At 39.9% G+C, this 15,549-nt stretch overlaps 1 protein-coding gene across 7 annotated transcripts in view; it reads right to left on the minus strand.

Moving 5' to 3' along the window:
- Window positions 1–15,549, minus strand: part of FHL5 (four and a half LIM domains 5) — a 33,172-nt gene that overhangs the window by 10,957 nt on the left and 6,666 nt on the right. For 3 of the 7 annotated variants that reach the window (XM_082049924.1, XM_082049923.1, XM_082049929.1), the window contains 2 exons: window positions 3,840–4,022; window positions 1,592–1,766 (listed from right to left, as the gene is read on the minus strand). In XM_082049924.1, the coding sequence (XP_081906050.1) occupies window positions 1,592–1,766; window positions 3,840–3,998 (334 nt within the window). In that variant the 5' untranslated portion in view covers window positions 3,999–4,022. Of the gene's footprint in view, window positions 1–1,591; window positions 1,767–3,839; window positions 4,023–6,369; window positions 6,738–8,514; window positions 8,662–15,549 lie in introns of those variants that run through there. The other 4 variants (XM_082049927.1, XM_082049926.1, XM_082049928.1 and 1 more) reach the window with 4 other exon arrangements.

Raw genomic sequence — 15,549 nt, forward strand, 5'->3', positions numbered from 1 at the left:
TTCAACATAAAAGATTTGCAGCTTCCTCCCAGTGATCAGAATGCTGACTTCACTGTCTTTACCTACTGGGTCTTTTTGACACAGAGCTAGCAAGCTGATGACAAAGTTAATTATTAGAAGCTGATTGGCATCATCGTGCCACTTCAGTTCTCTGTTTGCACTGTTACTCCCACCCTTGGCACTTGCTGCAAGGATTTAGTCTTCTAGACTGTAGGGCAAAATCTGCAAGGCGGATATACATCAGAGGAAAAGAATGCAAACTACATTCTGGAGCTATTCTCATCACATTCACTAAGGTGTTCCTATTAGGCAACATGTTTTAAACTACATCAAATTTGAACAGCATATAATCCTTAAACTGAACACAACTATATTCCTACAACATTTATTACCTCTAATACAGCTTTTACCTGCAATGAAAAGAAAAGATACTGTAAAAGTACATAGTTGCAAGAAAGCTACAGGTTGTACCACAAATTGGTAAACTTGTATTTATACTAAGACAATAATTCTGCACAGCCCAGATCTTATTGTTTGGCATTAAGATCTACTGAAAAATAAAACTCCTATATTACTGCCAAATTTATTGATGTCCTTGGCCAAAGGTTCCAAACCCAGTAATCCATGAGGCCATGGCAGATATTTTGCAGCTTGTTTTTGGAGTTACACACATGATCTGTAAAAAAATTCAAGCGTTGCGGGTAATTCACTGCTCCAAAAGCTAGTGACCCACTTTCCTAAGCAAACTACTTCAATTTGCCACATATGGTGCTGTTGCTTCTCTTAGATGTGTCTGAAGAGCTAGCCTTTAGGAAATCTCTCTCCTGTATGAGCTTTACTCGTGTGGTAGAAATGACAGGTCTAGAGCAGGTGTGTCAAACTAATTTTCATCAGGGGCCACATCAGCCTTGCAGTTGCCTTCAAAGAGCCAAATGTAATTTTAGGACTGTATAAATGTGAAAATGAGTCTGATACCCCTGGCCTAGAGGATGTCCTGAACAGACACGATCAAAAGCTGAGAAGCAGTTTAGTGGAAAGTGCAGGATTTTCAAGGTTGCTAACGGCAGGAAGTAAACTTATTGTAAACACAAATGTAGTTCTGTTGTTTCCAGTAAACATGCTGATAATGATTTGAGCACAGAATGTCATGTTTTGACAATTTAAACAAAAAATATTTCTGAGTGAAAGAAATGGTATAAAGAATGTGAGCTCAAGGACTGGTCAGTGTGGCAGACAAAAATGCAGATGTCTTGTCTAATCTGGCACTCCTGCTAATGATAGCTCTGTTTGTCTACCCACACTCACAGTGGGATATGCTTCCTAAGAACTGCATCAGAATCAAGGACTCAAGAGGGACACATTTTATTCTATCTCAAACTCCAATATTCTTTGTAAGGATTCATAAACTCTGTCAGTGCTAGACCAGAGGTATCTGCCTGCCCTCTCTTCAATGCTGGGAGTGTACTGCACACAATGAAGTAGTATTCACCTGAAAGCTGTTCTGAAAGTCAAGGACCTTGTAGCTTGATTATTTGAGGTTACAATTAAAAATGCAGCTCTATTTTTGACCAAAGGGTCCCTGTTGTCTTACCAGGCATGATGGTCTTCTGGCAGTGGAAACACTTAGATGAATACTCATCAGAGTAGCATTCAGTACACAGTAAGAGCTCATCCTTGGCAGCAAAAGGTTTCTCCACCAGTGAGCGACTGCATTTGGCACACTTGAAGCACCTCTCATGCCAGTGGCGGCCTTTGTAGGCCAGATCCTTGGAGAAAGTAAGTATATGTTAATGAAGATATTTCTTTACAGTGTTTTTATCCCTTAGCTCCTCCCAGAAAGTGAAAATGGAGAGCATCGCAATGGCGACTTGAAGAGATGACATGTGCCTCTGGCGGGAGGTGTGCTCAGGGGTGATATAAGTACTCAGTATCACTGTATTGATATATTTTGTAGATCTCTTGCAGAGGCCATTTGGAGCTGCTTTGGAACAGATAATTGTCCTTCTTTATGTAACATCAGAGATATGTTTTTATTGGAAGAATCATTTTATATTTTACAGTTGGCCTTCAAGGGGAAACAAGTGATCAACATTTTTAATGTGCGCAGGCCACCTGACAAGAAGGGCTTTCTCTATGGACTTCAAAATGAACTTCATGTATTTTTTAACATTACTACTTTTTCTTCCAGCTGACACTACACAACACTAAAGAAAGATCATATTATTATTGCAGAAAATAGGCAATTAAAATCTCGTTGAGAACAGAATGATTCTTAGGAAGATTATTAAAAAATCATTGCTTTTGTTTACACCTAATATAACTCTTCCTAGAATCTTGGCAGAAAAATGTTTAAGACTCAGCAGGTTTAGGGGATGAAAAAGCTAACAGCATATGTATGAGACCTTAACTAAGAATTCAAAAAAACAGAGCAAACAGCAGATGTTGTCCAAGGTTAAACAAACAAGGGAAAAATGCACCTCCAATCCCCACATCCCCAGCCCCATTAAAAATAAAGCAGACCCTTCAGCTCACCTTTATAAGTAAGAAGCACAGTAGGGCACAAATCTAAACTCATTTCTTCTCCTTTGTCAAATCCCCACTCTTTAAAGTGTTAGAAATTAAATAAATACCATGCTTCATTTTGAGAGGAGCTGAGTGCTTACTGCTTTCATTTGCTTTAGTTAATGCTCTGAACCTTGTAAAAAGCAGGCAATCACTCCAGAGCGGTCTGAGGCAAAGACTGGGTAAGAAGGAGAGGAAGAGAGCCAAGCTCTGCCACCTTGTCAGAGGTGGGACAACCAGCTGTAGATCTCTGTGGGCCTCTTTTCTAGCTCTCTGGCCTGTTGCACTCCTTTCTTGTCACTCCTGCTTTTTTCTCCCAGTTTTTCCTTTCACTCAGTCCAAAGATGTGACTTTTTGTTAATGATCTTTGACATCAGTAGTCCTGCCATTTACTTAATTTTCAATTTTAAAAGTGAAATTAGTGAGTTCAGAGCATGTGTTCTCCAGGTGACCCAGACTGGTGCTACATGTACAAGTTTGCTGTTGGAAATGCTGATCAGAGTTTGAGAAGTGTCTTCATCTAAATCGGCATTTTCCTTGAATGATTCCTTTTCAGGACTGAGCTGTGGTCAGACAATGTGCCTTGAAAACCATGAAGTGCTCTGGCTAGGGAGATCTCCTGAGAAGCTTGTTTTAATAACATTCTGACCTCTTATTTCAAAAGAATTTAGGCAAAGCAAGCAGGAGGAGAAGGTGAGCACTACATACTGAACTTGGCAAAACAAAGGCATTTTGATTGGTTTCATCTGAACTTAAAATCCAAAGTCAAGTGTACAGCCTTTATATTGTAGTATGGGGCACTGGAAACCCTGTCAAAGGAAAACCCTGTGAAAGGAAAGCCAAGTATAAACATGGTTTCTTTTCAGCTTGGCATCTGCCTGTTAATACCTACAGTAAAAGTAATTTATCCAGTACTCAGAATATTTTTTTCAATGGACATCTCTCAGAAATTCCAAAGTTTAGTTCAATCTGATCCACTGAATTACACCAGGACTCTACCATCCCTCAGTCACTGTGCAGTCTTTGCAGCCGGTGATTGACTGGAGGTGAAGGATGGAGTCTACTTGTGGTCCACACATACACCACAGCCTTGCTGTTTGTGCAGATCTCCTGATCTTTAGCCTCAAACTTTCCTGTTCTGAGAAAATAGCACTGTTCCTCTATGCTGTGTGTCGATACACAATGGCTATGCTTGGGTCTCTTCACCAGCACAGGAAAATGCAGAGGGCTGGATACAGAGTCTGCCAAAGAATGAGAAGTGAAAGCTAAATCTTTACCTTGGAATCACACCCAATAGGTTGCTTGCATTCTTCACAGGGGTTGGCAAACAGGCTGTCATAACATCTAACGCAATAAGCGTTTTCTTCTCTTAATGTATACTTCTTTCCACGAAGAGACTGCAGGCAGTAATGACAGTCTGTGTGACTGCTGGTCATCCTGGTGGGGTTCTCCTTTGTGATCTGGAAAAATGGACAAACATGTAATTCAGTGGATGACCGTTTGCTTCCTCAAATAGTAAGTAATGCTGCTTTACCTGTGAAAGTTAGGACAGGTGTTTCTTGGCCATTTGCGGTGCCCTGGATTTCTAATGCTGGGTTGCTCTAAAATGAAATGTTAGTCTTTAACAACATATATGGTGTATTCTGTTACCTATAGGAAGGGGAGCAAGAAGATTGCTTCAGCTTAATCTAATGGTACTTACACTGATAGGTCAGATACCTAAAAATGAAGCTGCATTCACATTCTCTATGTACAACTACTGGCACTAGGAACATTTTGTACTGGATCGTGAGGTGTGGTTTATCCAGAAGTCAGGGAATGGAGATAGAAGCCATACTTCAAAAATTAAACCAGCTGCGGAGTTAAAAGTACAAAGGGAAGTGGCAAGCACTTTTGTAGTGTGTTCCTGGCTTTCACTTGCCATTTCTGCCTTTTTGCTTGTTCCTTCCTTTTCAAAATAACCGCATCTCTACCTGACTGAGCAGAAGGAAGACAAGGGACTCCAAGCTATACGGTGTTTTTTTGCGTAATCCTAGCTGTGCTCCTAACATTTGGTGACACAAATACCTCAGGATAGCAAAAGAGCAAAATATAAAAAGAAATAAACTAAATCATAACTCAAACAAAATCATAACTCAAAGAAAGTTTCCCTTGTTGTTATTGGAAAAGATTGTCTTTTCTTACTTATTTCTTTATTGCCAGGTTCCATGTTGGCAGTGCCAAAATACTCGGAGATAGATTATATTTCTGTGCCAGACAAGTGCAGGAAATACCACAAATCTATTGAGAGGCAATTGTACGAATTTCCCATCCTTTTTTTCTTTCCAGGCAAAAGAAGCTTAGACAAGCATCCTGCTTGTAGATCTGCAATACTGAACATTTTAAGGATTATGGAGATGAAGACATATTTCAGTCTTCTTTTTGCTGGTTGGGTGATCAGAACTTTGCTAAAATTGGGTCTTCATTCCTGGGAATGAAGGAAGAAGAATCCAGAAAGTTCCCAGTGAAGCAAACCCAGAAACATCTGCTGGACTCGTTGCATTGCAGTCTTCATTAAACTTGTTGAGTGTAGCTGCAGCCAGCGCCAGCAACCATAAATTTTAGGAGACTTGAGAACAACTGGGGAAAGTCTCCTAAAATATTTACAGATCAGTGACTTCGGGCAGCTGACATATTTGCACTGTGAAAAACAGTGCAAATTAGTTTATTTTAACCAGATGCAAAGCCTGCAAGTGAGGAAGAGAAGCATATGAAGAACAAGATTCCAGGGAGCAGTTAACCATCACAGAGCTTATATCTAGTCTGTTTAGAGTTACTTCTCATACTTGTTTTTATATACTCACTCCCTGTATTATATCCATGGTTCAGTTTTAAAAAGGTCTTTCATGGTTTTCTGGGTTTCTACTTTGTGCAATGTAATCCAAAATGATTGTTTGAACTATGAGAAAGAACAATTACTGCAGGTATCCACTGGCATCTATGTATGAGGTTTATTAATTTATTCCTGAAGGGATAGGAGTAAGACAGTGGAAAGACGGCAGGGAGAGAAGCAATAATGCTTATTACAGATCAAAAGTAATGACTTGATCATTTGGCACAAGTTATGGAAAACTTGTTGTTCCTGTAAATTGAAAATCTTTTGAGTTGAATTGATTTACCATATTTTTGACTGCCCTAAATCTTTGTGCTAGCCAAGAAAGGGTGTAGTAAGGAAATAAAATAATCTGTAATTCAGATCAGTGGGAAACATGCTTGCTTAAAAATATTACAGATGTGTTTTATGTTATATCCTTGGAATAGTAGTAAAAGAGTGCTTGCAACTGTACTTCCATTTCCTTAAGATCAAACAGAGGTGTGAATGTGAAATGAATGAGCCCAGGTATATGAGAAAATGACATTCATTAGCATATACATTTACACAACATGACATATAAAAACCAGACATAGAGCAGTGCATTTAGAGCACAATCACTACATAGTCATGCTCGTATATAGAAATATTGAGGAAGCAATACAAACTGGTGGCTAGAGGGACAACCAAGGAATGTTTGTGGTTGACTGGGCTCCATATTCAAGGTCATAGGATAGAGTTGAAACTGAGTTTCAGAGGAATTTTCATTCCTTTTTTTTTTTTTTTTTTTTTTTTTGTGGGAATTAGAGTTATGAACTGACTCTGAGGATAAACCTGAGGGAACTGTTTTTCTGATCTCCTTCCTGCAGAATCAGTACCCCAGCTTCCTCACAGTTTCATCAGTGGCAACAGCAAAATCCTAACAGGGCATGCATGAAAGAACTTATGTTACTTACAGTGCTTTTTGCTGCACACAGCTCACCAACAAATAGCTTCAGACATCTGCAGAAGATACATCTCTGGTTTCCATTCTAATGAATGGTGATAGATTTTTTAAGTTATGGAAAACTCTGCATACCCAACAATATTCTTTAAAAAGTCATTCTCTTTATTATTATTTTTGTTTTTCCCAAGGAAGCCAATCTGTTCTGGGAAGCTCAAGTTATATGCACAAACAAGACCCACTGTTGTAATACCTCAGACGTTCTGAATTATCCCCCTAAAAGCACATATGGATATGGGAGCAAAGTGCTATTACTCCTGTTTTACATATGACAGTAGTTGCTTGAGAACATAAAAGAGTACCTACAAGACCAGAGCCAAAGCCTGGGGGTATTCCTGAGCTGCTCCTCCAGTAAAATGCTCAAGTTGCCCAAGGCTTTCCTTCAGAGAAAATCCTCAGGGTTTGACCATGATATAAGACCATACTTGGAAATGAAGCAGTGATTGTATGAAAAGGAATGATGATTTCTACAAATCTCTTGGCAAAGGTCTGGGTAACCTTTGTGAACTACTTTTACCACTAGACAATGCAACAAAAAACGTGAATCTCATTTCCCTCAGCACCACTTACCCTTGCTCCAATAAATAAGTAATGGTAGGAGCACCATGTAGTTAAGTAGAATGTTTTTCTTGTGCTTTGATCCTAATCTCTAGAGAAATATGTTTACTTTAAGTTTGCTGGAAGCTAGACTTTGAGTTTTGAAGGTCAGTTAAAAAATCTCTGGAGGTCTGATGCTATTCACTCTCATGGAATGAAAGGCTGACTCCAGCATTCCAGCTGCTAACTCATGTCCTAGGCACAGAGAAAGACTGTGATTTCTTCATTCCTTGGGAAAAGGGGATTTTGTTATCTAAATTGGAACAAAACTAAATACTGTTGATTTTTATATATCTAGTAGGCACAGATACATGATACCATTTGTAGTATTAGAATATTCCAAAGGGGAGCAGAGAGACGTTGCCAAAGATGCGAGGATATTGCAACTGAAGTCCCTGGGGTCACATTCAAGAATGCAGCATTCTCATGGTATGAATTATAAAGCAGATGAAAATAAAAGAGCAGAGCTGGCTGGTCTGCCCAGGGTTTCAGCAAACTGAGATAGAATTCAGCTACAGCAAACTAAGAGAGGGACTTTCTGTAGAGTCAAATGGTTTCCTATAAGATGCAGAGCACTAGAAGATTTCCAGTGAAGAAAGCCATAAGAAAATGGTTGTGAAGTTGTGATAAATGTGGAACCGTCAGTAAAGGAATGCTTGTTTTCACACTGGAGCTAAAAGGCACAGCCACAATGTTAGTATGTCTCTTAAAAATTTGTCTTGATGTTTTCTATAAATATATGTTGATCTCCCTTAGTTTATATAAATATAAAAAAGCTCAGAAACATTATCCTACTTAGATGGGAATGAATACATATATGGGCATGTAAGTATATACATATGAGTAAAAAACCCAAACCTTTTGCTTTATGGCAATTCTAATGGACTATTTCCCGACCTAAATAAGCTTGCTATTGAACTACATCATCTTCTTCCTTAAGAATATACAATGAAAGAACAAGGCTGTCTAATAGGAAGGCATGAAGAAAAATGATAGCAAAATAAATCGTCACAACAACACTGAAGGATAATAAAAAAAACCTGGTCTATTATGAGGGGGACACCTGTGCAACCTGTCCCAGATAATTTTATATTCAGTTAAGTTTTTTTTTTTTTAACCTTGGAACATGGTTTTACATTAATTTTCTGATTACATTTCCCTCCCCCCGCTTTTTATTTTTTTGTAAGAGCTGCAGAAAAATAAGTCACATGTATTTGCAAAATACACTACTGACTCAAGGTTACAACTGCATTGTAAATCTAACAATATCGTTATAAGGAAAAATTTCTAACAGTATCATTATTTTATAAATAGAAGTTTCTGACAAGGTTCTACAGGGAAATTTTCCCTCATTCCAGAGATCAGAGTTTCTTGATTTCTCTGGATGCCTGATACCTTGCTCTCCCTGCCCCGGCTCTGAAATCTGTTACTTTGTTATAGTGACCAGACCAACTAAAAGACCTGAATCCTCAGGAAAAATGAACTCACAAGACATACATACATACGCTGTATTTTCAAAACAGTGGCAATATCCTTGCTTCGTGTCTTCCCTCCCTTAGTGTAACTGCAGTTTTCCCAGTGATAAGTTTAAGTTTTGCTTGAATTTTTGCTCTTCTGAAAATGGCTAGAGAAGCAATAGGAACCAATGGCATATGTTGCAGATCAAGTCAAAACAAGCACCTACAGGAAAGCAGAAACACAGGGGTTAACTTTGAACAATCTGTTTTATCTTCATGGCTGTCCTGGTTTTGTTAAAAAAACAAGTTTCTCTTTTAGTGAATTTGCCTGTCAGCTAAAGCCTTCATATTAGCTGCATTTTCCTGGAGAACCAGATGCATGTTTTGGTAAGCATAGCAATGGAATGTGAGCTTATTGATAAGAATGGATGCACATCTCATGAGAGGGGCAACAAGAAACAGGTGAGCAAGAAACTGATCAACAGAGTATAACATCCCATTCACGTGAACACTTCATATAAAAGTGGGAGACCAGACGGATCTTGTCCCTTTTTCTTATGGCCGACATTAGGAGAGGACCTTGCTAATTGTTCCTGTGAACTGAGGCCTAGTGACAGACTGAATCCAGCTCCAGTTGGCTGCAGAGTCCAGTCCAGGACTTTGGGTGCCAGCTCTGCAGCTGCTGGGACTTTCAAGATTGGTTTTGTATATTTTGTATTATTTTCTCTATTTTTATTGATAGCATTAGTAAAACATTTTTCATTTTTCCAACTCTCTTCTTTCTGTCCTTCTTTCCCTGCCTGTCCTTAGTGGGAAGTGGGGAGAGGGAGGGGCTGAAAAGTAAAGAGGGGGGAGAGGGGACTAACAATACATCTGCCATGGTTTTATTGACATAGCACAATCAAAACCTTGACAATGGTGCAGCACAGTAATGGAAAGTCAGGTCCTGGGAGCAGCTGAGAGGGTGTGGAGCTGAGGACATCCTCTTGCTAAGGACGGTGCTGTGACAATATGACTATACTGCTTCAAGGCCCATGAGTGACCTGGTTTTGATGGACTGTCTGGGCAAAGCAGCCCATTTAGAGGTTGATCTGGTAACTGCACCACACTGCATTGTAAGGCATTTACACACCGCACGACCATGAGCAAAACGAGCAAGAGCTCTGGCTTAACTAGGGGATCGAGCATCCCAGGAATTCTGTTTTGCCTTAATTGGTATTGCTGTCTGCTTTGCTTGCACCATGCAAACTAAAACACTGGTGTAGTCATTCAAATTCTTCCTTTGTTACTTACCTAAACTTCAAACTAGGACAAATAAGAGCAGTGAAAGTACCTCGACTAAGTGATAACAGTGGTGCAGACAAACAGAAATGCTGTTGCAGAAGAGACCTGACCAGCCTCTGTCCCTCAAACTCTCTTCACTAGCTACAGAGTGGGTTGGAATAGCCTAGAACCATTGCCTCTATGGCAAGTTATGCTTTTCCTTTAATTCAGTCAAAGAACTTTCACCAGCAGCATCCAGCTTGTCCAATACAACTGATACTTGCTACTGAGGTCAGCCTGAGTGATTAGTTGGCAAAATTCAAATTAATGGCTCTGTATGCATCTCTCCTAGTGGATATTCTTTCTCTATTTTGAGCCTTGCTAGCGAAGCTCAAGAACTACCATCACAGTAAACCAAATGTTCAGAGAAAATAGAGGTTGGAAATAAGCATGTCAAATGTAGTACCTGAATGCAGGGGTTTTTTTTGAAGAGGAAGGCAGAAAAGTTGCTAGCTGGCTACAGAACTAAACGTAGACTCTTTTTTTTTTTTTTTAACCTAATCAACACGGGAGAGTTACAGAGTGCAATTCATGATTTAATACAAGTAACACGTTGGTGCTCAGAGATTCCAGTCCAGGATAACTGACCCTGTTATTCCAAACACACCAAACCTGGCTGATCAGCAGTATTGCTGGTCAGTAATGCAGCTCCATGTCTAGAGACAAACTGTCTGTGCAGTGCTCGGAAGCAATTCAAGTCTCTCCGATGCTATTACCCAGAAACACAAATCCTTTTCATCTCCTCAGATCCCTGGGTGCTGCCAATACCTTCACCAGCAGCAGTACATGAAAAAGGTAGGGTAAATGCAAAGGCTTAGATAATTTATTTTATTTTTCTGAAAATGTTCTTGCTGACATTTTTTACAGGTTTTCACATAGTCTGGTAGAGCTAGAATTTTCTCCTGTCTTCATTATGGAGCTCATTTCTTTCTGAGTACAGTGAAATTTATAGAATAAAATGAAGCCATGAAATATTGTAGCTGTGCATTAGTGTACCTTTTCCTATAAAATCCTGGGAGTATTCTCAGTCATACTTTCTATATTCAACCATAAAACAGGTTTGAGGATTGCATCAGGCACAAAGCGGCCATGTGATTGAGTACACCCAAATGAGCTGGTGAGTTATGTACTTATAAGACATTTAGACAGTTTTAAATCGATTAGCTTCAGCTGCCCAAGTTCCAAAAGCCAAGCAGACACGAGCCTAAAATGTGGATGAGAAATCATTAGTGAATCCTAGGTACAATGTTAAAGGAGACAATTCAAAGTAATGACATTAGTGGGGTACCCCAGGGTTTGATACCAGGAGCAATACAGTTCAACATCTTCATTAATGACATGGACGATGGGACAGAGAGCACCTACTGCAAATCGGCAGACAATGCAAAACTGGGAGGAGCAACCGATACATCAGATGGGTGTGCTGCCATCTGAAGAGACCTTGCCAGCAGAAGTCGGGTGGCAGGGATCTCATGAATTTCAACAAGGGGAGATGCAAAGTCGTGCCCCTGGGGAGGAATAACTGCAGGTATCAGCACATGCTGGGGGCCAAACAGATGGAAAGCAGCTTTTCAGACAAGAACCTGGGGGTCCTGGTGGACTGGCGGACACCAGGTTGACATGAACCACCAATATGCCCTTGTGGGTAAGAAGGCCAACATCATCCACACAGGGCATTAGGAAGACCATTGCCAGCAGGTCAAGGGAAGTGATCTTTCTACTCAGCACTGGTGAGACATACCTGGAGTGCTGGATCTACTTCTGGGATTCCCAGCACAAGAGAGATATGGAGCTACTAGAAAGAGTCCAGCAAAAGGCCACAGAGGTGATAAGGGACTGGAGCATGTCTCCTATGAGGAAAGGCTGAAGGAGCTGGGACTGTTCAGCCTGGAGCAAGGAAAATTCAGAGAGGTTCTCATCAATGTATACAAATACCTGAAGGGAAGGAATGAAGAAAAGGGAGCCAGGCTCTTTTCAGTGGTGCCCACTGACAGGAGAAAATGTAACAGGCACACACTAAAATAGAAGGCATTCCATTTAAACAGAAGAAAAAAACCTCTTGCTGTGAGAGTGTTTGAACACTGGCACAGGTTCCCAGAGGGAGGCTGTGGAGTCTTCATCCTTGGAGATATTCAAACCCCAAGTGGACACAGCCATGCTTTAGGTGACACTGCTTAAGCAGAGGGTTAGACTAGGTGACCTCCATGGGTCCCATGCTACCTCGACCATTCTGTGATGGACCACAGAAAGTTTATCACTGCAGAGTGATGAAAGACAGAGGGTGGAAGAGTCCACAAAACCTCAGCATTTGAGCAGGAGTGGGATCACTCCCATAACAAGAAAACAGGTCTTCTGTAGGCGACTTACTGTGATTCCACATCTAAGCTAGACATGTGTAGTCTAAACACATGTGAAATGCTATTGCTTTCAGCTGTAATGTTTACAGGCTTGAAGCAGCTTTGCTGCCTATATCCCTGGAGCACAGATTTTGAGAGATATTTTCAAAGATAGTAAAAAAGTGAAATTTTATAAAGTATATAAGCAATTAGGTTCTTCATTATAATTAACTTCAATGTTTCCTGATATTTCCAATTTGGTAAACATAGTTTTGAAATCCTTCTCAATTACAATACATCCGGTGGAATTGCACAAATTTGGTCACAGATGAAAGAGCAAAGGAAACTAGTGATCCTAGATAGTTTCAGTTGAAGAAAAAAAAAAAAAAAACAGTTTCAGTAAATTCAGCATTTCTACAGGTAAAAAATAACTTTCAACATTGTCAAGTCCCAGCCGTGTGTGAAACTGAGAGACCCACATTATTTTCTGTGTGGTCATTGAGTGCGAAACATGACCAACATGTCCTTCGTCAACCATTCAGATACTTAGATGTGGGTACTGTCCAAAATCTGGTCCCTTGTTCATGGAAAGGAGTTACTGGATTTATCTGATTTACCACAGTAAAGAAGATTTTGTTATTTTTGTTGTTGCAGGCTGGTGCAAGTCAAAACTCCTTTTCCTCACTGATCATTTTAAATTTTAAGCTAGTGTTAATTGTTGCAGACCAGGCTGCAGAAGAGATCTGGATGCCTTCAGTAATCTTGGCTACTTTGATGTCTTGGATTAGAAGGAAACATAAGCAGGGCTCTGCCACTCAACCACTGCCCTGTACAGAGGAAAAAAGGAGAATTTTGGGCACTGACATCTACACTAAATATACTCCTTACCAGGACTCAGCAGAGAAAGCAGATCTAAAAATTATTTTGCAATGACTTCAAGACTGTGGGAAGGAAAAGGTCTGTAACTGCCCATATATATCTATATTTTTTCAGTTCAGCAGGCAAAACCATCCTAAGAAAGATGCAAGAAGCCCTACAAGAGATGGCTAGGCAACAACTATGAACTATCCTCGTGAGGAAAGCTTCCTAATCCCTTTTAGAGGATTAAATTCATGCTCTGAAACTTAAGCATTTACATACTTCCAAAACTAAAATAAATTAAAAGTTATTGCATCAGAGTATTTCTGAAAGAAAAAGGAGTTTTGCACTAAGCTTGATCCAAAATATTTGAACATTTTTATTTTTAAAATCTTGAGGTACTTTAGTAGAAAATATTTGTTAACACAAAACCACTTCATGGAAAATGTCGGTTTGCTTTAGAAAAGTAGGATTCAAAAAACTAAAATTAGACTGAAAAATATTGATCTAAAATGCTTAATAAATTCACAACTGAAAAATTTCTAGTAAAAACTTCAATTTCATTTTTTATATAAAGCTGATGTAAAGTAAAAATTTCATTTGAAGAAGCAATTTTTTAGCTAACTACATTTTATTCGAGGAAAAAGATGTGAATCTGAGTTACGGTGATCTCATTTTGAAAGAAAAAATTTGGTAGCAACAGGGCATTTATCCTGGGTTATAGTTTCTTCAATTAAAATGCTGGGAATGTATAGAATAACATATGGTACTTGCATGGAAATATTAATATCTTCCTCCTATCAACCTACAACCCAGCAAGTACTAAATCTCTTTGAAAGAGAAAAAGAAACATCAAATATTTGGGGCTGAACTGGTCAAGATGAGAACTGATCACTGAGGTCTCAGCTGATCTCTGGCAATGAATACAAAGTATTTGCCACTACCCTTTCTGCCTGTTTTTTTCCCATCCTCTTTCCTGCCTCCACCTTCACCTACAACCCCCTAATCATGGAAAATACTTCAAAAAGTGCTCAAATAAAAAGAAATTGAAAGTTACCAATGAAGGCATCTGCTGAAGTCCCAATCTGAGACTTTTATCTGTAAGTTCATCCACAGTGTGCAAATCAGAGCAGCACTTCTGAGCAATCTCTGCTACAAGAGCATCTGCACATCTAGTACCTGCCTCCTGATTCCCCTCTATACGATGCACTGAAGTCAAAATGCCTGCACAGCTGGGCAGAAGGCCACCAAGGAAACAGCGGCATCTTAGAAATACACCAACACCACCAGGCAGGAGCACATCTACCAGGAGCGACACAAGCATGCCTTTGGGACTGGAAGCTTTCCTTGGGGAAACAGCAGCAATTGGAAATGACACCTGTGATACAGCTGGGAACGAAGCGCTCACATGCCGTGAAATGAAACAGCCTCGCCGCCAACAAGAGGTAACAGAGCTTCAATAAGCAGTGTCGATGCTGACTGCAATTTTTAAGAACTTAATAGAAAAATAGGTCATTTATTGTCTTTGCAGATGCATCAACTACAGAGACTGGATTTCCTCCACCCTTACATTTTATTTCAGAGACAGAAAGGTGGATGAAGAGCACTGTGTCGCATAAGAATGGGAACATCACACGAAATAAAATCCTTCAAAATAAATAACTACAACTGATTACACAGTACAACTTTTTCTAGCTGGGTTCTTTAAAAGCCTGTGACCCACTTTAGAACTGCTTTAAGAAATAAAATGAGCAATAATAAAAAGATGAGCAGCAGCAGTAATGTTGGCAGCAAGCTAAAAGCATAAAGGATTTTCATTACCCTATTTAAAAAAAAAAAAAAAAAAAAAGACCTCCTTCCCCCAAAACCAAACCTAAAACCCCCAAGTGGCAACAAAGCATCTGCTGCAGTGGCACAGCCTTTTCCTTTCCTCTCCCAACTGCACTGTGCCAGCCTGACCTAGTTTTCTGAGGAAAAAATAAACCGAGCTGTGGCACTTTTGCAATAAAAAGATGACACCTTATCAAAATGAACCAAATCTAATGATGCCTGATCTCAGCTCTGTTGAAAGATTGTTGTGAGCTAGGTGGCATTACAGCTTAGGAAAAGCAAAGGCTACTGCAAGGAGTATTGGTATGCGAGATCACTACCTCAGTTATTGTTCCCAGGGATTTAGATTTTTATGCATGATGAATGGCCAGTTTTGCTGCTTGCAGAGCTCCACCAGTCTTGGCTGACATTTTCTTATCAAACTTTACACTGAAAATGGAGATGATGTGGTTCTGCAGACAAGCCCTGGACTGCTTATTATGCCCACAGGAATCATAGTTTGTGAGGCCACTGTGGTGCACAGTCTAAGAAATGCTGGCAACTGCAAACATAGCATATAGGACCCTCTCCTCACATTATACGTGAGCTGTTTAGGTGACCTTTGCTGAGGCAGTCTCCTCTCCTCAGAGAGGAACTCCATGATGTGCCTCCATGGACCCTCCCAAGGGAAAGCAGGCTTCGAGATGGGCAGTCCCAAGGGCCAGGTTCAAATGGGGCAGAAACACTGAGTAG

Source organism: Streptopelia decaocto (genome assembly GCF_964273445.1).
Source record: "Streptopelia decaocto genome assembly, chromosome: 3".
Taxonomy (NCBI): domain Eukaryota; kingdom Metazoa; phylum Chordata; class Aves; order Columbiformes; family Columbidae; genus Streptopelia; species Streptopelia decaocto.